This window comes from Cetorhinus maximus, chromosome 15 (assembly GCF_964194155.1).
Source record: "Cetorhinus maximus chromosome 15, sCetMax3.hap1.1, whole genome shotgun sequence".
NCBI lineage: Eukaryota > Metazoa > Chordata > Chondrichthyes > Lamniformes > Cetorhinidae > Cetorhinus > Cetorhinus maximus.
The window spans coordinates 22,229,139-22,252,612 of NC_135893.1; the positions used below are offsets into that span (position 1 = coordinate 22,229,139).

At 42.3% G+C, this 23,474-nt stretch overlaps 1 protein-coding gene across 6 annotated transcripts in view; it reads left to right on the forward strand.

Annotated features, from left to right (window-relative positions):
• The window catches only part of tmco4 (transmembrane and coiled-coil domains 4), a 90,464-nt gene that overhangs the window by 38,599 nt on the left and 28,391 nt on the right, over window positions 1–23,474 (forward strand). For all 6 annotated transcript variants that reach the window (XM_078558052.1, XM_078558048.1, XM_078558050.1 and 3 more), the window contains one exon: window positions 6,269–6,353. In XM_078558052.1, the coding sequence (XP_078414178.1) occupies window positions 6,269–6,353 (85 nt within the window). The remainder of the gene's footprint in view (window positions 1–6,268; window positions 6,354–23,474) is intronic.

Below are 23,474 nucleotides of genomic sequence, written 5' to 3' on the forward strand. Positions count from 1 at the left end.
TTTGAAAGCGAGTATACCCTGACTTTACTATTTTAACTTCGGCATTGTTAGAACGCACTTTCAAATCTCCAGCTTGTTTCTCTGCCATTTCTATGCTTTGCACAATCTCAAATATTTTCTTCAGTGTCAACTCTTGCTCCACTAACAATCCACGCTGAATTCTTTAATTTCTTAGTCCACAAACCAAGTGATCACGCAGCACTTATTCCAGGTAACCTTTAAAGACACAATGTGCCACTAATTTTCTCAACTCAGCCAGGAACTGGGAAACTGACTCACTCTCATGCTGTTCTCTTCGGTGAAACTTGGATCTCTCAGCAATAATTGCTGGTCTGGGATTGAAATGCTTTTTCAAAACGACCACATGCTCGTTAAAGCTTTTATCTGCTGGCTTGTCAGTAGCAATGAGATTTCTCAGTAAAGTGAATTTTTTCATTCTGATGACTGTTAGAAACACTGAAGCCTGCTTTTCCTCTTCAATCTCATTCGCAATGAAAATCTGTTCCATTCGCTTGACATAAAGTACAAAGTCCATAGCAGCTGGGTCAAAGGCCTCTAAAGCCCCTAATAATGATGATCTCATCCTCATCGCCATTTGAAGTGTTCTTAATAATTCAGAAAATATACATGCACGCACGCATGCACACGTACACGCACACACTCTTATCTGCTCCTGAACACCAGCTTTCTGTGTAAAAAAAACAGAAGGGCAATACATCCTGGACTTAGCACATCCTACTGTCAGGTTTTTTATATAACGCTTCTTTTAAACTAAAATATCCTTTTACAAAAAAGCATAAATGTTAAACATAAACATCACATTTACCCTGCAAATTTCACCTTTTCCAGTATTTATCCAATTCTCTTCTGAAAGTTACTGTTGAATCTGCTTCTTCCACCCTTTCATGTGGTGGTTGTGTGTTACAATTCACTCGGGGAGACCGAGTTGCTGTGGCAACATGCACTTTTACATACAGATTGTAGTCTGAAGCTATGGATAGTGATGGTGGAGGCTCCAATGTTCTTTCCATCACACAACTGACCAGGAATCTCTCCCACTCTTACTGCCTGCTATTGACACGTGTTGGAAGGATTTAAAGATAGATAATCAACCTGTTTGACCGTGTTATGAATCCAGCTTCCTTAGCCACCAAGTTCTGGGGTGGGACTTGAACCCAGAGTTTCTGGCTCAGAGACACGCTACCCACTGTGCCACAAGATTTCCTCACCCTTTCATGCAGTGTATTCCAAATCATAACAGCTCGCTGGGTAAAAAAAACTCATTTCCCCTGGGCTTTTTTACCAGTTATCTTAAATCTGCATCCTCTGGTTAGACCCTCATATCAGCAGAAACAGTTTCTCCTTATCTACCCTGTCAAACCCCTCAAAACTTTGGGCAGCCCTATTAAATTTCTTTTCCTTCCCTGCTTTAAATAGAACAATTCCAACTTCTGCAGTCTCTCATCCCTGGTACCATTCTGGTAAGGTTTCTTGGCACTTTCTCAACAATTATAGCTTGCATTTATATAGCACCTTTAACATTATAAAAGGTCCCAAGCCCTTCACAGGAAAGTCACATAGAGATATTGAAGCTGGTGACTAAAAGCTTGGTAGTTTTAAGGTGAGACTTACAGAAGAGAGAGACGGAGAGGTTTAGGAAGGCAATTCGAGACTTAGGGCCTAGGCAACTCATGGCATGACCATCTATGGTAGAGCGATGGAAATCAGTATTCACATAAGGCCAGAATTGGTGGTGCCGAAATCTCAGATGGTTGTAAGGCTGGAGGAGGTTACAGAGTTAGGAAGAGGTGAAGCTATGGAAGGGTTTGAACATAAAAAATGAGCATTTTAAAATTGAGCATTTTCGGACCAGGAGCCAGTGTCAGTCAGTGAGCACACAGGTGTTCCAATGCCTAATATCCTTCTGAAAGGTGTGCAGAATTGGACACAATACCCTAGTTGAGGCCTGATGATTTATAAAGGTTCATCATAATTTCCTTGTACTTTTGTACTCTATGCACCTTTTTATTAAAGCCAAGGATCCCATTTGCTTTTTTAACAACCTTATTAATATCCTGCCACCTTCAAAGATTTGCCTATGTGAACCCTCAAGGTCCCTACTTTTATTTATTCGTTCATGGGATGTGAGCACTGCTGGCAAGGCCAGCATTTATTGCCTGTCCCAAAATACCCTTGAGAAAGTGGAGTTGAATCACCTTCTTCAACTGTTGCAGTCCATGTAGTGTAGCTACACCTATGGCACTTTTGGGAGAGAGTTCCTGGATTTTGACCCAGCGACCGTGAAGGAACTTTGATATGTTTCCAATTCAGGATAGTGTGTGACTTGAAGGGGAGCTTGCAGGTGGTGGTGTTCCCATGCACCTGCTGTCCTTGCTCTTCTAGGTAATACAGTTTGCAGGTTTGGAAGATGCTGTTGAAGGAACCTTGGCAGAATTCTGCAGTGCATCTTGCAGATGGTAGGAACTGCAGCTACTGTGTGCATTGGAGGTGGAGGGAGTGAATGTTTCTGGTGGTGGATGGGTTGCCTGTCAAGTAAGTTGTTTTGTCCTGGATGGTGCTGAGCTTCTTGAGTGTTTTTGGAGCTGCATTCATCCAGGCAAGTGGGGAGTATTGCACTCCTGACTTATGCTTTATAGATGGTGATCAGGCTTTGATAAGTCAGAAGGTGAGCTACTTGCTGCAGAATTCCCAGCATCAGACCTCCTCTTGTAATCACAGTGTTTATATGGCTGATCCAGTTATGTTTCTGGGCAATGGTAACCCCCAAGATGTTGATGATGGGGGATTCAGTGATGGTAATTCAATGGGAAGATGGTCATTGCCCGACACTTCTGTGACGCAATTGTTACTTGCCACTTATCAGCCCAAGCCTGAATGCTGTCCAGGTCTTGTTGCATGCGCCCTCTGTAAAATTGTACCAGTTAGTTTATATTGCCTCGCCTCATTTTTCCTCCAAAATCCATCACTTATTACTACCCAGCATTAAATTTCATCTGTCATGTGTCTGCCTATTCCACCAACCTGTCTTTGTCCTCCTGAAGTCTGCTACTACCCTCCTCACTGTTTACTACATTTCCAAGCTTAGTGTCATCTGCAAACTTTGAAATCATGTCCAGCATTCCAAGTCCAGGTCATTAATATATATCAAAAAGAGCAATGGTCCTAATGCTTACTGCGAGGTGACATCACTGCCTACTTCCCTCCAGTGTGACGAACAATGGTTCACCACCACTCTCTGCTTTTAGTATCTTAGTTAATTTTGTATCCAGGCTGCCACTATACCTTTAATCCCATGGGCTTCAATTTCACTAACAAGTCTATTGTGTGACACTCTTATCAAATATCCTCTGACAGTCCATTTACATGACTGCACTACCTTCATCAACCTTCTACATTTTCTCATTAAAGAACTCGGTTCTTAATGTACTGCAGTGGAGTATACTGGAGGTAACTTTTCTCTGGTTCTATGGTACAGATAAAATAAGGAAATTAAGTGCTTAGGGTAGCTAAAAATGGTTCGAAGTAAAAACAAAAATAAAAAAAAAGTGTAAATGTTGCCAAACTGAAATAGAAATGAATAATGCTGGAAATATTTAGCAGCTTTGTCAGTAACTATAAATAAGAAGGATCTGCACCCAAAACATCAATCTATCTTTTGTCTTTTCAGAAATAGAGCTGGATTATGTAAGAAAGAAGCTGCGTGGGCCACTAGGCATTTTACTGTCTGGCATGACACATTAATGGCAGTTTCACAGTCCCAGCTGAGACTACTTGAGTTGTTAATACAGGGGATTAGATATTTCTTTCTAGCAGAAAAAGGTTGACATGCATTTGTAGTAACATACACCACAAGGATATATGCAATATGTTTGAGGCAGCCTACCCCCACTTCTGACACTTCAGTTGCTCTGAAAAGGAACATTATAATTTTTAACAGCAGCAAATAACAAGTCAGCTCAACAAGGCCACCCATTTATCTTATCTCAACCGCACTACCCATCTCCTCACTATGCCTCTCAGCCTCACTTTGGTCTTCTCATCATAGTCCTGAACCCCACCTACCTTCCTTCTCACTGTATCACTCAACTCCACCTTTGCACCCTATCCTATGATCTTACCTACCTACCTTGTTGCCATATTTCTCAATTCCAACTACTCACCTTCTCATGATATGCCTCGGCTTCCATTCCATCGACCACCCTGCTGGCTGCATTGTGTATACCTGCATGATGTACTTCAGCAACTCACTAAGAGTTACTGAGAAGTACCTTCCAAGCCCATGACCTGTACTACCTAGGAGGACATGGAGCAACAGATATGTGGAAGCACCATATTCTCCATGTTCCCCATGTCATGTCACATCCTGGGCATCGATCACCATTTCTTCACCAACATAAGTCAAATGTCTGGCACCCACTAACAACTTTGCAGGAGCCACTTTCACCACAAGTCAGCAGTGCTTGAAGAAAGTGACTCACTACAACTTTCTCAGGGCAATTGCAGATGGAGAATAAATGCCTGCTGTACAGTGGTGCCAACAAGCTGAGTGAGTGGGCAAATGCATGGCAGATGCAGTATAATGTGGATACCTGAATGGCTATAAATTGAGAGAGGGGAATGTACAACGAGACCTGGGTGTCCTTGTACAACAGTCGCTGAAGATAAGCATGCAGGTGCAGCAGGCGGTAAAGAAGGCAAATGGTATGTTGGCCTTCATAGCGAGAGGATTCAAGTACAGGAGCAGGGATGCCTTGCTGCAATTATACAGGGCCTTGGTGAGACCACACCCGGAATATTGTGTGCAGTTTTGGTCTCCTTATCTGAGGAAAGATGTTCTTGCTATAGAGGGAGTGCAGCGAAGGTTTACCAAACTGATTCCTGGGATATGGTGGGACTGAAATATGAGGAGAGATTGAGTCAGTTAGGATTATGTTCGCTGGAGTTCAGAAGAATATGGGGGGATCTCATAGAAACTTACAAAATTCTAACAGGACCAGACAGGGTAGATGCAGGAAGGATGTTCCCGATGGTGGGGAAGTCCAGAACCAGGGGTCACAGTCTGAGGATACAGGGTAGACCATTTAGGACTGAGATGAGGAGAAATTTTTTCACCCAGAGAATGGTGAGTCTGTGGAATTCGCTACCACAGAAAGTAGTTGAGGCCAAAACATTGTATGTTTTCGAGAAGGAGTTAGATATAGCTCTTGGGGCGAAAGGGATCAAAGGATATGGGGAGAAAGCGGGAGCAAGCTATTGAGTTGGATGATCAGCCATGATCATAATGAATGGCGGAGCAGGCTCGAAGGGCCAAATGGCCTACTCCTCCTATTTTCTATGTTTTTAATTTTGTTTCAATTCCACCTGCCCACTTTACCATATCACTCAACCTCACTTACCCACCTCCTTATCATAGCCCTTTATTCCATCTCGCTACTGTTGTACTATTCCTAATCTCAGCCTTCCGTTGTCTCACTGTATCCCTGAATTCCTTCTTTCTGTAGGAATACAACTAATCATCTGTTGAACCCACTCATTTTGATAGCCTTACCCGGGTACATATTCCATAACTCTGTCACTCTTTGAGAGTAAATGTTTCCCGTGACTTCCCTTACACTGAACTTCCTCATTTTTAATTGGTGCTCCTGCAATGTGAACGCTTCTTCACGATGAGCAATTTAGCTGGATCAAATTTGTCAAGTTTCCCAGTTTTTCCAATATCTCGCTATTTTCGAAGTAACATGTTACCTAATTTAGCTACTTGTTAACAAAAAAGAGTTGGAACTGTTTTAGACCTTTGACTTCAGAACAGTCTGAACCGGATTTCCCCATCCCCCACAAAAATCAACTTCCTCTGTATGTACTCTAATCAAAGACCTGTCAGCCTTTTCTGTTACTGCAGTCTGAGCTCTGTAACACATTGAATGAAGCACGTTTGTGTAGTTTCACACATAATGATTAGTGAGCAAATGTACTTTCTCACATTCATTGCCAATGACAATTGTTCTCCTTTCATGTAGCAGTTGAGTCAAATTAATAGAAAATGTGTTTCATCTTGAGTGTACCCAAGGTGAACAGACTGCTATATATACCCTGCTTTCTTCTTGTGCTCACTTATGGGTACTTGATGACTACAGTGTGACAAAATGATGCAAAATGTATTTTTCAAGAGGCTGACAGTGTACCTTCAAAGGGTTGATATTAATAAGCAAACTTTCTCACTCTCCCCCTTTATTGATGTTTTCCACAGGGCAAGAGACCAGTCACTTTGGTTGGCTTTAGCCTTGGAGCACGAGTGATTTACTTCTGTCTTCAGGAGCTGGTTAAAGAGAAAGGTACACAACAGTTTCCTCCTACATAGCATTCACTGTTGAAATAAAAATGGAAAATGTTGGAAAGTGCCCAGCAGTTAAATTAGCAGCTGGAAGAGGAAAGGGAGTTTCCAATTTCAGATGAGACTTTAATCATATTTGACTGTCAGGCTGGAGGTCCCCCTTCTATAGGAAAATGAGGACAAGTCAGATAGGAAATAGGGGATCTGATTTCCATACAGCGGTTAAAGGGAGAATGTTTCCTCTTTTGGGGAAGAGCATAATTAGAAGCCATCAGTATAAGGTATTCATCAAGAAATCCAATAGGGAATTTGGAAGAAACTTCTTCACCCAAAGAGTGGTGAGAATGTGGAACTCGCTACCACAGGGAGAGGTTGAAGTGAATAGTGTAGGTGCATTTAAGCTGAAGCTAGACAAGCAGATGAGTGAGAAGGGAATAAAGGGTTACAATGGTCAATTTGGATGAGGAAAGATGGGAGGCTCTCATGGAGCATAAATGCCGGCATGGACAGATTGGGCTGAATATATTGTTTTTGTGCTGTATATCCTATGTAATATGTATGTAACCTATGCAATTTATCCTGGTTAGTTCTGCAGAGGGGTTTCCACAGCCCAATCATGCCAGTTCTGATCAGGAGTCTCACTTGAAGCATTAACCTGTATTACTCTTAGCCTGCTGTGTATTTTACTGTTCAATTTTCAGTGCACGTTGAGATTTCATAGGATTATCTTTTGCACAGTTAAATCAATTGTTCTGATGGTCAACCTTTAGTAACAGATGATAACTATCTTTGTGATGTGAATTAAAACCATTGGACCGGACTTTCACCATAGAGGCAAGAAGCTCAAGTTGGGAAATCTCCCAACTCAGCAACCTATCTCCATGGAAACAACTCCTGCAAGAATGATATTTGCTCTGGGGGGTGGGGCCGTGGGTGTGTGGGGTGGTCCAGAGGTTTGATCAAGTTGGGTCTGCCGACTCCAGAGGAGGCCAAGGAGGTGGGCAACTACTGAGGTGGGCTAGTTAAAAGGACTGCCTTTGTTCTCTGAGACTTTGGCCCAGTTCTGTAAAAGGCTGTTAGGCCCGCTGGCCCTCATCCCACAAAGCCCCTCCCACTCATCCCCATGCCACTTCATACCCCCATGTTGCCTCATACCCCCACATTATCCTCATAGCTATTCACCCAATATCCACTGTGGACAGACCTCAAGAAGCATATGGAGATGAAAAAAGCTTAAACTTCTAACAACCTAAGAAAACTCTCACTCATACACACTGATACAGAAAAGAGAATTCTCGTTATGAAACCCAGAAAAAGATTTTAAATCTCCTCAGGTGGTCAATTGTTACAAAAACAAATTACTATTCAGAACTTGAATATTGCTGTAAAAAGAGACATGTTAAAGCTTTTCATCTTGCACTCATCAGGGCAGTTCATAAGAATGCCAATATAAGGGGAAAATAACAATTCAATGTCTCTTTTTTTCAGTAAAACTACTATTCAGTAACCAGATCAAAGACAGCAAATCCTTTAATAGCCTCTTAGAACTGTCAATAAAAACTTGAACTCAACACCCCTGCTGTGCTACGTGGGTTTTGAGGTTTTGAAACTCAGCCAAGCATTCATAATGGGCTCAGCTGTAATAACAACCCTTGAGGAATGCCAACAGTGAAGTCTATTGAAACTGCAGGAAACAATGGTAATGGATATTCCTAAACTACACCAGATTGCCTGTCAATCAATGCACTCCAGCAGCATGTGTTTGTTTTTATACTGTCAGCCGCAGCTTGGTTTTTCTCATGTTTAAAGGGATGGGGATTTAAATATCTTAAGATGGCATTTTACAGATCTTACCCACCCTTCAAGAGCTTTCTTATGTCCCCTCCATAAATTTGTAACTCCCACACTGCAGGTTAAGTCCCTTGGAACAGACAAAATGGGGCCTATTTAAACGCAGTACTAATTTGAAGTGGCCCTGCTGAGTTTGGATTTGCTGCCTGTGTGGTTTATAACCTGCCACCTTCCCCCTGCTGGCAAAAATGGGATCTGCTGGAAATGGGGCAGGACATCCATGTCTGGGTCCTGCCTGCCATTTTAAAAGGCCGCCAGAGTCGGCCTGACTCTGAAAATCCAGCTCATTGTTTTTCCATTGTAAAACTTTTAAGCCAGGAATATAATTCATGAAGATTAATTCAGTTCCATTTTAAATGTCTTGCTGATGTGCTTCCCTCATGTTCCTCCTTCTGGTTCCACTTTGGATATTTCAGAAATAATGCAAATCAGTAGTACTGACAACTCACAATAGCATAAGTGTTTACCTTTTGATTTCATTTAAAATAACTTATAACCTTTTCTGTTCCTTGAGCATTGGTTACCATTTAGTCTCTTTTTGAACCCTGGCCTTTTTTTCTCATCTCTCCCTTTTCTTATCTTTAAATCACGATTATATCCACCCAACCCCCTCCCCCAATCTCATTCCATACTTATTAGTTTAAACTTGCTTCTGAAGTCCTTTATCCAGTTCATTTGGATCTTGGTCCCATGTCAGTTTAGTCGCAGCCAATCCCTGAAGTACCGCTCCTTCCTGTGCCAGTAATGGTGCCTGTGTCCCATACCAATCTCTCAGCATGCATTTACTTTCCTGATCTGTTTCTCCCTGTGCTAGTTAGCCTGTGGCTGAGATAGTCATCCAGAGATTGGTCTCAAGATCCTGCTTTTTGATTTAGCTCTGTGCTTCTGATGCTCCCTTAGCAGGATCTCTTCCCTGTTCTTTCCTATGTTATTGGTTACTACATGGATCATGACAACTGTTCTTCTCCCTCCCTTTCTAAGTTCCTTTCCAGCTGCTTCAAAATAACCTTTGTCCTAGCACCAGGTGGGCAGCATTGCTCTGGCCTCCCAATTGCGACTGCAGCAAATTTCCCCTTGGCCTACAATCTTTCAATTCTGCTCCTCTTCTACTTGTCCCGACACTCTCCCCACCCCCTCTGCTCCAAATTTCTTTGGCTAGTATTCCGGCCACAATTTCCTGCAGGTCCTCTTTATCCTATACGTAGTGAGTCCATCATTCCTGTTGAACAGGATGGGTTTCTGCAGTTTGTTCTTCTCAGTTTTAACTATGTTCTCCCTACCCTTCTTACTGTCAGTCACACACTTCTCTGAAGCTGATCTCTGTATTGGTGTTACTGTGTGGGGTGAACAATCCAGATAACCTGAACCCTTCCCTACATGTCAGAATGTCGCTAGCTTGTGCTGCAGCTCAACTACTCTGATTCAGAGCGACTCATAGACACTCCTTACCAAGTATGGTTATCTGGAACAGTCTTACTGTCCAAAAACTCCCACATTAAGCAGTCGTGACATAATGCCTGGGCTAATACGTTGTTCATACATTTAGTTACTGTATAACAGTTACTTATTGTGCTAACAGGTTCACTTTCAACAGTAAATTATGATTAACAGATAGATTTAATTTAATTTCTATTGGTTACTTCTTTAACTCAGTTTAAATATTTAGCCTGCTATTGTCTATTGGCAATAGACAATATAGTTAGTTTATGTCTAACTATTTGTCAGAAGATGGTGTCATAGTGGTAATGTCACTGAACCAGTAATCCAGAGGCCCAGGCTAACGCTCTGGGAACAAGGGTTCAAATCCCACCATGGCAGCTGAAAGCTCAATTGATTCATTAATCAGTGTCAGTCATCAATTGTTGTAAAAACCATCTGGTTCCCTAATGGATGGAAGTCGGCCATCCTTACCTGGTCTGGTCTACACATGTGACTCCAGATCCACAGCAATGTGATTGACTCTTAAGTGGCCTAGTAAGCCACTCAGTTCAAGGGCAATTAGGGATGGGTAACAAATGCTGGCCTTGCTGGTGGTGCCCACATCCCATGAAAGAATAAAAACTCTTATTAATTCTTACTTTTTTAAAGCAAAGTAGCCCTGAATCTACTCTCACTCACTCACTTTTCCAGAACCACTTCATCCACAGGGAGTCGAAGCTTATCCTGACAGGCATTGGGTGCTAGACGGGGTACACCCAGGACAGGACGCCAGTCCATCACAGGGCACACACACACACACACACACACACCCACACGCTCTCACATACTCACACACACTGGGGGACAATTTACCATTGCCAATCCACCTAACCAGCACGACTTTGGACATTGGGGGGAAACAGGAGCACCCAGCAGAAACCCACGCAGACATGGGGAGAACATGTGAAATCCACACAGGCAGTCTCCTGAGGTTGGGATCGAACTCAGGTTCCTGGAGCTGTGAGGCAGCAGCACTAACCACTGAATCTACTCTATAGTTAAATATTAAAGTGTGATTCAACAAATGAACACTTGGCTTTGGTTCCTCAGGCTCTGTTCCTTTCCCTCCTTGACATCATGTTTTCAAATCCTTCCCTCTGTTTCAGCACTCCGATTCTCTGCTCTTCTTTAAATCCTGTCTCCGAGTCCTTTTTGTTTTAGGTGGGTGGTACTGGGGGGTGGGATTATTGGGGCTTTACAATGAAAAAAACAGATGGCTGACTCGCCAGTTAGCATCTAACTTGTGGTGACATTGCATGCAAATAAGTAATTCCGAGTGTTAGGGGAAAATCCCATCAATTCATCTGAATGAATGAACAGATAACTAGCAGCAAGTTCAAAAGAAAAATACCAGAATAATAGAACACTGGAATGAAAACACAAAATGCTTGAAATACACAGCAGGCATATGAGCAGCAAAAACATTTCCGATGTAGATCCTTCAGAACTTTGAGCATTATCCTGGCTTTTCCTTTTCAGCTGCTGATTGACCTTTGCATTCCATTATTTTTCTCCTTTATTTCAGCAGTCTTATGAGAATTTTCACCCTTACCTGGGAAATATTAATTGGCCACCTGTAAGAATCTGAGTTTATTGCACAGCAGCAAAACTAAACCACATTGTATCCCATTTGCCAATTACTAGTAAAGGTCAAGATAGGCAGCATTAATTCAGGCTCCTCACAGACTAGTTTAAACCTAATACGTTGAGGGGGTGAAGTTCTTCCAGGTGATAATTTACAGGAACTCCAACGTGAGTGCTCCTGCTTTGTGCTGAAACTGCCCTTTTTGCTAAGGTTATTGTCCAACAGTTTAATCACTTAGGTGTTACTTGAAATGACAGTAAATTTGATTTTCTGAACATATTGTGACAGATGGTATCATACTTGCTTATTTGGCTTGGAACAAAAAACACTCTGACCTTGAAAGTGATGTATTTCTGCTGGTTAGGAGAAGTTCTTCAGATAACACTCTGCGGACAGATAAAGGTCTGCAGATACAGTAAGAAAGTACAAGCACAGTATTTTGAAATAATTAATGAAGATGGTTTCAATATTGTGGTTTCTATGGGGCTGCTAATTAGGATGCTAATTAATCAATAAGTAGTTTCATATTTTCAGACATTGTATGCTGACCCTAATGACTTTATTTCTATTTACATTTGTCTCAACTGTTGCTATAATGGAGTCTGATTGCAGTGAAGCCCACTTAATACCATGTCAGATGGGAGATCACTTGACAACTAAAAAGAATTGTGGCTCATGTTTTCCATTGTAAATACCTGAAAGCAAATAGAACGAGAGTAAGCAAAACTTAAATCATCACCAACCAGACTATACTTCCATGGTGGTGTGGGGAAAAAGAGGATTTCTGCTATGTAAGATGTATCATTACCTTGCTGTTCCAAATACTTCATCTGAAATATCGAGGGCCGTTACACCCCTAGAGTCATTGGACTTGTGTTCATTCCTGCCCACTTTCAGATGCATATGAGCATACGTTGGCATCCTTCCATCTATGAGAGATGATGGACATGCAACAAACAATCCATTTAGATGGGGCGTCTTCATTTGGTGCATCTTTGCTGATGGCTGTGAAGGCTAATCCTTGAGAGGCAGGTTCTGCCACAAGCGCCACACATGAAGCTGCCAAATGACATTGTGGGTCGTTGTTTCCAGCATTGGCATCTTTTGCCTAGCCACTGGTCGTCGTGGTAGTGCACACCAGCCCACAGGAGGTGTCACCATTTGCCCCTTTCGCTAGCTAGTGACTCCTAGGTATGATAATCGATGATGGCCTTCATGACATGCTTACTAGCATCCTTGAAGTGAAGCCTTGGGTGCCCCACTGGTCTTCTGGCTCTAGCTACCTCAAATACAGAAGGTCCTTGTGTACGTGACCATCTTCCATCCTGCGGACACAGATGAGCATAATGGATAATGAAATAGGGTGGAAGTCGTACTCTATCCTCCTCGATTATCCAGCCAGTCTACCTGAAACAGATGGGAGCATCATAAATATATGACGATGTTGCCAAAGTCGTTAGGACATTCACAGTGTCACATCCTTGCTTCCACCCTCGTAATCATATTAATTCCTGTTGCTGCCAACAGACAGAAGCTGAAATCAGTGCTGCTTCTAAACTGCAAACACTTATACAGCCCAGCAGCTGATACCAGTTACAGGTACTCGAATGTTTATCATTAAAGGTACTATGTGTGTGAAGGGGATTTGCAGGAGGAATATTACTGAGCTTTGGGAATGCCACCATATTTGGCTTATTTAGAAAAGATGGTGGAGAAAAGAAACAGGGTTGCTACTGGGGAAAATTGTCTGTATTCTCAACTGTGTCATAGGCCAAGGAGAACATTTCTACAGTTAATTTAAGAGCAATGCATAATGATGCTACACTTCTCTACCTTAGTAGTAATGATTTTATGTCACTTGCTCCAAATGAATTTACAACCCCAGAGCAAACAGTGGCATCAACTATTATAGTAAAGACCAAAGCAACCCTGAACTTATTGCCTTCAGATTCTTCCAGACTGCCACAGTGGGTGCATGAGTGATATCAGACCATGTAGGTATCAAAGAGGTGGCTGAAATCTTCTGAAAGGAAATATCATTATCAGTTTCCCCATGGACACCTGGAAACAGCAAGACAGGGCTCAGAGATTTGCCCAGATTGCAGGATTCCTCAGAGTCCAGAACTTCACAGATTTCAGACATGAGGCCCTGTTGTGGTGTAGTCCTCATGAATTGTAAGCCATTCCAACCAAGTGCAACTAATCTGTGATCATCTGCAATAGATCCTTTAGAATCTGTCCATTTTCCTAGCAGCCATGCTGCCTTTATCTCAGTAGTGTAATGCAACCACCAAGCACAACTTCCCCTGCCCTCCCCTTTCAGCATTCTGTAGGGACTATTTCCCCTGTCACACCCTAGTCCACTCCTCAGTCACCCCTAATAGCCCCTCCCTTCCCTATAGCACTTTTCCATGCAAGCGTAGTCGATGCAACACCTGTCCTTTCACCTCCTCCTGTCTCAGTGTCCAATGCCTCAAGTGAAACAGCGATTTACTTGTACTTCTTTCAATATCGTATTCACTGTTCACAATGTGGTCTCCTCTCCATTGGGGAGACCTAATGCAGACAGGGGGACTTCTTTGCAGAACACCTCTGTTCAGTCCACAAGCACGACCCTGAGCTTCTGCTTGCTTGTCATTTTAATTCTCCACCTTGCTCCCACGCTGACCTTTTTGACCATGTTACAGTGTTCCAGTGAATCTCAACACAAGGAACAGCACCTTATCTTTCAACTCAGCACTCTACATACAGCCTTCTGGACGGAACATCGAGTTCAACGACTTTAGATTAAAGCTTTTGCCTCCATCTTCTTCTGTGTGTTTTCTTTTCGTTTTACTGGGTTGGCCTTGTCTTGCTTCTTTCTTTATCCCTTCATGTTGCATTCAGATGGTTTTTATGTAGCCATTCATGCATCATTTGGATACAATCTTGTTTCTGTACTGTATCCATTACCACGTACTCTCTTTGGCTGTTGCATCTTGCAATCTTTTTGTTATTTAATCTCTACTGGTCTCCACCCTATCACAGACCTTCTCCTTTGTTCTTCCTGCCCCATCCCCCTTCCAATAGCTTAAAAACTTTTACATTTCTATTGTTATTCAGTTCTGATGGAAGGCCATCGACCTGAAATGTTAATACTGTTTCTCTCTCCACAGATGCTGCCAGACCTGCTGAGTTTTTCCAGCACTTTTTTGTTCTTATTTCAGATTTCCAGCTTCCGCAGTATTTTGCTTTTGTATTACTGCCTTTATCTTATGTCACTTTTCCATTCCTCTGACTCTAGACAATAAATACAATGTTGGCTCCTTGACAAAAGAGACCTGTCCATTACAAGTCTGGCTTACAACACCTAAGGCACACATACATACACCTGAACACAAATACATTGAGCTTCATGCTTCTAAAAAGCCGTCATGACGTACACAGTAAATGGTAGGGCACTGAGGAGTGCGGAGGAACAAAGGGATCTGGGAGTTCAGATACATAATTCCCTGAAAGTGGCGTCACAGGTAGACAAGGTTGTAAAGAAAGCTTTTGGCATACTGGCCTTCATAAATCAAAGTATTGAGTATAGGAGTTGGGATGTTATGGTGAGGTTGTATAAGACATTGGTGAGGCCAACTTTGGAGTATTGTGTGCAGTTCTGGTCGCCTAACTACAGGAAGGATATCAGTAAGATTGAGAGAGTGCAGAGAAGATTTACTGGGATGTTGCCGGGTCTTAAGGAGTTGAGTTACAGGGAAAGATTAAACAGGTTAGGACTTTATTCTTTGGAGCGTAGAAGAATGAGGGGAGATTTGTTAGAAGTTTACAAAATTGTGAGGGGTATAGACAGAGTAAATGCGAGTAGGCTCTTTCCACTTAGATTAGGAGAAATAAACACGAGAGGACATGGCTTTAGGGTGAAAGGGGAAAGGTTTAGGGGGAACATTAGGGGGAACTTCTTCACTCAGAGAGTGGTGAGAGTGTGGAACGAGCTACCATCTGACGTGGTAAATGCGGGCTCACTCTTAAGTTTTAAGAATAAATTAGATACATGGATGGGAGAGGTCTGGAGGGTTATGGACTAGGTGCAGGTCAATGGGACTAGCGGAATAATATTTTTGGCACAGACTTGAAGGGCTGAATGGCCTGTTTTCTATGCTGTAGTGTTCTATGGTTCTATCGCAAGACCGTTGGCCTCCTGAAGCAACAAATCTAATGCCTTGCCAGATAAGTGCTAGTCCTGCAGTCCCGCCCAACCAGAGCGTTGTACACCAATGTGGTTTGATGCAAGGTGCACAATTTCGCTGTGTTACCAAAAGCTACAGATGGAACTGCCAATAAGAGGGGCATTTAGCAGTATAAGGGGTAAGACATTTATGACATGAGGGGATGTGACTACATTTAATGGCGTCCATTACATTCTTATGATGGAGCCCGGAAGCTCCTTAGGATGCACCTAATGGCCCCAAGGCACCAAGTATGAATTTAAAGGCCTCCCAAGGCTCCACAGTACATACCTATTGGCCGCCGAGGTTCCATAGCTAGGAAACCTAATGGCCCCGATACTTAATAGCCCTCAAAGCTCTATGAAACGAATGGCCCGGGTTTTCATAGTATGCTCTTAATGGCCCCAGGGGCTCTTAGTGTGCTCCCAGTGACCCCAAGGGCAACATAGTATGCATCTAATGCAACCTCATACTGAAGATGCTCCTTATGATCATAGAATACCAAATTAAAATTGGATGAGTAAAGGAACCATCTCTGCCATTTCCAGTAAAGTCCAATTTTGTTTAATAAAATTAAATATTGAAAGAAAAATATTGAAATAAAAATTTCAAATGATGGAATGGATGGATTTAGTTGATAAGTCTGTACTTCCACCTTACGTTAATTACTGTTTCTGATACTGTATTTAATTAAATACCTATTTACTTGCAGTAATGTTTAAATGATTAAGCTAGTTGCAAAGCTGTCACTAAATTAGTGCAGACTTATTTAAGAACATAGTAATTTTATCACTTATAAACTTATGAAGCCCACCTAAGCACCTTCTTCCCAGATCCCTCAATTCCTTCTCCAGAAACATTTAATTGTTTCTCAATATCTCTTGTACTGTCTACTTCTGTGCCCTTCAATATAATTTGCTGCGCAAACTCATTAACCTTTGGGTAAAAATGTTCCATCTGATTTCCCTCCCTTGTCCTAACTTCTCAGTTCTAAATGGTTAGAACCCTCCACTACTAATCGGCTTTGTTTGTCCTTTTCATTATCCTCTTGTCTTCCCTTTTGTTCTTTTTCCCCTCTCGTGCCTGCCTTATTATGCTTGTAACTTTTCCCAGTTGTAATGAAAGATCACAGACCTGAAATGTTGGGCTGGATTTTAGGTTTTGGATTGGACCCCCGAGATGGGGGTCAAATCCCACACTTTTTGGGAGGCAGTCATCCCAGTAGCAATTTTATCCAAATTGTCAATAAGTGGCCAGAGGGTGGGTTTGCTGTCCAATTAAGGATGGTGGGCGCTGGGTGGGTCTCTTGATCCTGGAGGATCAGTAGGCCCACCAGAAGGAAATGAAGCCTGCAGTTCAGGTATGGAAGAGAACCTTGAGGCGCCCTCTCCAACTTTTCAAGCCTTTAAATTTAAAAATGCCTTCAGCAGCCTGGCCACCATGCAATTGTGGCCAGGGAGGCAGGGAGGGCCTCAGAGCCTGCCTGGAGCACTGGTCTCCCTGTCTGCCATCAAGAGACCATGTTCAGCCTCTGGCCTAGCCTCTGCTTGTGGGGCCCTCCAGTCAGGCTCTGACTATAGGCCTGGCTTACAACACCTAAGGCACACATACACACACCTGAACACAAATACATTGAGTTTCATGCTTCTAAAAAGCCGTCATCGAAAGACCGTTGGCCTCCTGAAACAACAAATCTAATGCCTTGCCAGATAAGTGCTAGTCCTGCAGTCCCGCCAGTAGGCTTTTTAATCCCCTTAATTGGCCACCTGCCACATGCGGGCAGATAGCCCTTCCCTGCTACCTACCCCATCCTGCCAGGGGGCAGGATAATGCCGGGAATTTGGCACACTAGCCGTTGGAGTTCATTTTTCCATCTGTCGACCTCTATACTCACCCCCATATGGGGCTGAAAATCCTGCTTGTTAATTCTGTTTCTTTCTGCACAGATGCTGCCAGACCTGCTGAGTATTTCTAGCACTTTCTGCATGTGTTTATCTCAAATGGACTGGTTGGATCAAAGTGCCTGTTTCTGTGTTGTAACTTCCATGTATTTCTATGGTGGGAATCATCTGTTTATTCTAGTCGTTCATTCAGGTCTGTGTAGAGGCTCTTGTGACCACACGATAACAGCTATCGCGACAAAATCTAAATTTTGACTGTGCCTGAATAAACTCATTGCCGGGGTCATACTGAATGTGTCCGGACCAGGTGGGTTACCAAGCTGATAGATCTGTTGAAGAACAGGAATTTTTTTCATCCTGTGTTCTGTTTGCAAATGTTTGTGATTCTAAGATCAGTGATACTTACATAATGTTCTGATTGCCTACTTGCCTGATTGTAGAATCATGACTGTACCATTTTCTGTAACAAACATGATTTATGAAGAAATACTGTAAAAAGGGGTTTTCTCAAATTGTGCTTTAAAACTGCTTGGTAGTGAATGAATTTCAATTAGTATTTAAGTGTGTAGCACGGATGCTAATAAAGCTGCCTGTATCAGCCCCATTGCAGCAATGTAATGAACACTTGACCACTCCACCATATAAATAAAATTCCTTATGTTTTATTAAGGCTTTGAGCGTAAAGGTGCAGTTTATCATAGATGATGAAACAGGCAAATTGAAAGATCAAGAGGGCTATTTTTGGACTGTTGGATGTTTAAGGAGTTTAGATGTTTATGGAAAAGTAAACATGCACACACAGTCCAGCTGGGAGAGCTCCATGTTTTGATGTCCATAGTCTAAGCTTAGTAACAAATTTTTGCTTGTGGTAAGGAGACCTAAGGTCAGTTTTGTTTCTCCATTATTTTTCCTTTTTACCTCTCCTTTCCCTTAGATGCTGACTATTGCGGCGTTATGGGTTCCCTGACTGCTGACCGCCCAAGTTGCTATTCTTAATGTGCAAGTCTGGGCAGTGAGTATCAGTGGCTTACATAACTGCGGAGGCTGATCCAATATCCACACATGTTCACTTTGTTGAGTCATTGGACAGTGATTAGTAGTAGGAACCCCAGCCAGCATTTCCACTCCATAACCAAGAGGTTATGGGAAGATGGCAGCATAGTGGTAATGTAATTGAACTAGTAATCCAGAGGCCCAGGCTAATGCTTTGGGGGCAGGGGTTCAATCCCACCATGGCAGCAGGTGGAATTTAAATTCAGTTAATAAAATCTGGAATTGTAAAGCTAGTTTCAGTAATGGCGACCATGAGACTATTATCAATTGTTGTGAAACCCCATCTGGTTCATTAATGCCCTTTAGGGAAGGAAATCTGCCATCCTTACCCTGTTTGACCTACGTGTGACTCCAGATTCCCGGCAATGGGGTTGACTCTTAACTGCCCTCTGAAATGGCCTAGCAGGGGCAATTAGGGATGAACAACAAATGTTGGCCTTGCCAGTGACGCCCACATCCCATGAAAGAATAAATAAAGGTGCTGATGTGAAATGTAACACCTGGCTCCAGTGACTCTCAAAAGTATGTTTGTGGAAGTTGAGAGAGAGTGGGATCGGGCTTGGTTGTGATGATCTCTCCTCTTGGCTGAATGGCTTCCTACCACTCACAGTCTAGTTTTGCAAATGAAGCCACTTAGCTGAGCTACTGAAGGGTTAATGACCACTGTGCAATCCATATCCTAACCAGAGTCAGCACCACTGGGTGAAGAAAGGGTAGGTGGAGGAGAAAATTAGATAATAAAAGCAACAAGTAAGTGTAGCATTAAACTATACTAGTGTAAAAGCAAAATATTGTGGATGCTGGAAATCTGAAATAAAAACAGAAAATGATGCTCTGAAGAAGTCATATGGACTCGAAATGTTAACTCTGTTTCTCTCTCCACAGATGCCGCCAGACCTGCTGAGTTTTTCCAGCATTTTCTGTTTTTATAAACTATATTAGTGCTCTGTTAACTGCTTACAGTTTGAAATATTCCATAGGGCTTCTGGATAGTACAAGAGATTACTTTTCTATATTGTTCAACTTCATAGAAAGCAGCAGTTATTGTATTTCATTGGAGTTATGATGTTCTGGGATGTTAATCCCCACTACCAGGATTCTGCCGCAGATGGTTGCAGGACATCTGTGCAGAAACAAGTATCTTGATTCTTGTCTTCCTTAAGGCAAAGTAAGTTAGATTTATTGAGCAAGAAAATGATTTAATATTGTTCCTGCACTGGTATTTCATTATTTAGTTTGGCCTCTCTCTGTTGCATAAAGCAGTTTGATCCCAGTCCCTACTTTAGAGCAGTGAGAGTCAGCCACAATTATTTATACAGTGAGATTGCATTAATCTGTCTCCAGGTAAAGCAGAACCCCACACTGTAAAACATAAAAAGCCAGATGTTGAGATTTTAAATTTATTTTTTAAACTTTTTATAAATTGGCCTTGAATCAAAATTTGAAGTAAGCACACATCAGGAACTTCAAACCATACTTGAACTGCAGTTTCTCCATCAGTGCGAACCTGCTTTGATGTTACCTCAGTAAAGAAACGGCTCTATCACTGAGCCAAATATTTATGCTCCCAGAGTTGCCACTTCAGATAATTGCTTTATATATGTAGTTGTGGTTTCTTTGTTACCAAGCAACCCTCTTTTCGTCAGAACAGTGGGATAATCCTGGTTACAAGCTTCCTCTCCCCACCATCAAAATCAGCAAATTATCAGTCAAGGAAAAAGCTCAGTGGTGTGAAGCTGTATTCCACTCCTGCCTTTCTCCTTCCTTTCATCTGAAAAGAAATGTCCCACTTCAGCAAATTGACTGGGAGCCAATAAAAGCCAACAAGCTAGAGGTGATGGATTAGCAGAACTTGGTGCAGGGTAGGATACAGACAGCAGAGTTTTGGATTTATGGAGTTTATTGAGGGTGAACAATGGAACAAAGGCCAGAAGAAAGCATGGTATAGTCTAGTTTGGAGGTAGCAAAGGCGTGAAATGAGGGTTTTAACAACTGATGGACTGAAGCAAGGCAGAAGTGGGTGATATTACGGAGCTGGAAATACAGTCTGTGATGTAGAGGATATGAGGTTGGAAGCTTTACTGAGAATGAATGAGATGCCTAAGTTGCAAACAGACTGGTTTCGCCCAAGATAGTGGCCAGGAAGAGGGGTGGAATCCAGGCTTGAGCTGATGTAGCAGCTAACAATTGTGCCACATTAATGCCAGGCAGTGGCCATCTCCAACAAGGAAAAGCTTGATCATCTCTCTTTAACTTTTGATGGCAATCATTGTGGCTGAGTACCCTACCATCAACATCCTCAGATCAGAAGCTGAATTGAACCAGCCATATCAACACTGGCTACAAGAGCAGGGCACAAGTTGGGTACTCTAAGTGTCTTATCTCTTGGTCACTCAAGGCGTTTCCTTCATTCTCAACGTTCAAGTCAGGAGTGTAACGAAATTCTCACTGTTTGCCTGAATGAGTGCAGCTGCAACAACAATCAGTGCTCAGTGCCATCAAAGATAGAACAGTCCTCCTAAACAGTGCCACTGCCAGAGAACTCAACATCTGTCCCTACCCCACCAGTGCACTGTCTTGTACTTTATACAAGATGTTCTGCAACAACTCACCAAGTTTCAAGGAAGCCAAGAGCAGTAAGATTATAGAAACACCATCACCGCTAAGTTGAATGTTAGTCTAACTTGAATATATAATTACCATTCCTTCATCGTAACTGGGTCAAAATCGTGAAATTCCCTACTTAGCACCATTGTGAAAATATCATCAGCACAAAGACTGCAATGATTCAAGGAGATGGCCCATCACCACCTTCTCAAGGCAAAGCATGATGAGTAATCAGTGTGGCCTTGTCAGCATCACCCACATCACAAGGCATTTAGAATTAAGAGAGAAGGCTGATTAACAATGCTGAATCTCATTTATGATGACACAGACGTGACGTGAATAGAGTCCCAAAGACAAGTGGAACTGCAGGTCTGCTAAGAGCTACAGGTGAAAGGCAGTGGGTAACAAGCAAGCACTGACTTTAAGGCTGGAACTCAGTATGTATAAGTAGCAAAAATCAAATCACAGCCCAAGGTGCAGTTCACATTGGTGAATAAATCATTCTGTGAATCATGTTCCAAATACTAACTATAGTATAAAGAAGAGGCATCAATAAAAGTCTAAAATTCCTCTCTCAAGTACTGAAAATTAAAAGATTGCTCACCCTCCAGTAGAAGTCACGGTGGGCATGGAGTGGGTTAGGCATGTTGGAGGGCCATTTCATAGGTCTGCCCCTGGGCTTGGCCAAGGTAGCTATCAACAGGACAGATTAGACATGGCAGATGGGATTAATCACTCCATCTGCCTGCCTCTATTTCATGGCTATGTCTGTGCCTGCATATCCATGGAGAAGGAACACATGGTGTCCACCAGCTTTGCTTGACCAGTGGGCACCAAAGGAACTGGAGGATACTATGGAGACGGTTGGCAACAATCTGATTTAATTTGATAAGTTTCCTTTGTTTTGTATAATTTGGGTGTTTATTGTTTGTGCCCCTTTATAAAGGGGCACTTTTATTAGATTAATTTTATTTTGATCAATGACACTGGTGCAACCCATTGTCATCCTAACTGGCAGTTAAAAAGTCAGAATATATGCTGTTATAGCAACTAATGCATTTTAAATTCCCTTCTGAAACCACACCACCTCTCCACTTCTCTTTCCTCCTTTGAGACCCTCTTTACAACCTAACTCTTTAACCAAGCCTGTAGTCACCCATCCTAAGGGGCTTCTGTGGCTTTGTGTTAAATTTTGTTCAATTATGTTCCTGTGAAGTGACATGGGATGTTTCCCTGTGTTAAAGGTGCTATATAAATGCAAGTTCTTATTGTAGAAGTTACAAATATTCTCCGTTTTTTTTAAACAGAGTAGGGTATTATTAAGCTTTTGTATAGATTTGATTTGTTTACCCTCAGAGGTATTCATGGTTTCCAGCTTTTAGCTAAATGTATAGCCCCAACACACAACTCTTCCATATGCAGTCACCATCCTTTACTCAGCATAACATCATGCAAAGAAATGTAGGCTTTGGAAAATGGCATCAGCTCAAGTTCAAATTGCTGGCTGATTTATAAAAGATGAACCACAAAATTGAAACATAACACTGATGTTACAGTGCAGTAAGAAATTCAATTCGACATTGGTCCAGGATAAGGGGAAAGTTATTTATCTCTCTGATATCTCCTGTTGTCACAGCTCATGCATGAGCAGTCCATATTGAGAAACTTCTGATTAAAATGCAAAACCATCTCGCCATCTGGTGTAATCATTGTTTCCATTAATCCATCCAAAATAAAATGAAAAACAAGCTCGGGCTGCTTCTCTCCCAGTGCCATACGCCCTGTCTCCCATTGCTTCCTTTTCTCCTTGTACCCCTGCTCCAATGCTTTCTCTCTCTCAGTGCTTCCTGTCTCCCATTTCTTTCCTTGTCTCTCTGTACCAGCACCTTCCTCTCCCTTTCCCAGTGTTAGTGCTGTCCTGCTGGTGGCTCCATTCGCTTAGCACCCTTGTTCTCCCAGTATTCTCCGTGTTCTCCTTTCTTAATGTGATATATTGGCTGAGCGCTTCAGATAATTGTCTTTGAAGCAGCATTTTCTCATCTGCAGGATGCAGGTCTGAATTCTGCTTAGTTCATTTCAGTTGACTGTTGGTTATTATGGAAAATGGACTCCTAAGGGAGCTATCAACAGGACAGATTAGACTCCTAAATGACTTGGAAGGTGGGGCAGGGCTGAGTTAGCGCTGATTATATTGTGCATCAGTCTTCAGGGTCTTATGTCACTCCCTCAGTGGAGCCAACTAAGCTTAAATCCACAGCCAGGTCACAGCTTCCATGGAACTGTTTGCAGAGGCAGTGATTTACAACTTGGCATCTTGTACAATAAGTTGTCTTCCTGGTTTATGCAAACACGCCTTTGAATTCAACATCAAATCAATAGTTTGCCAACATTAATAGAGGAAACATCCCGTTCCTGGAGACTGTTACCCTCACAGC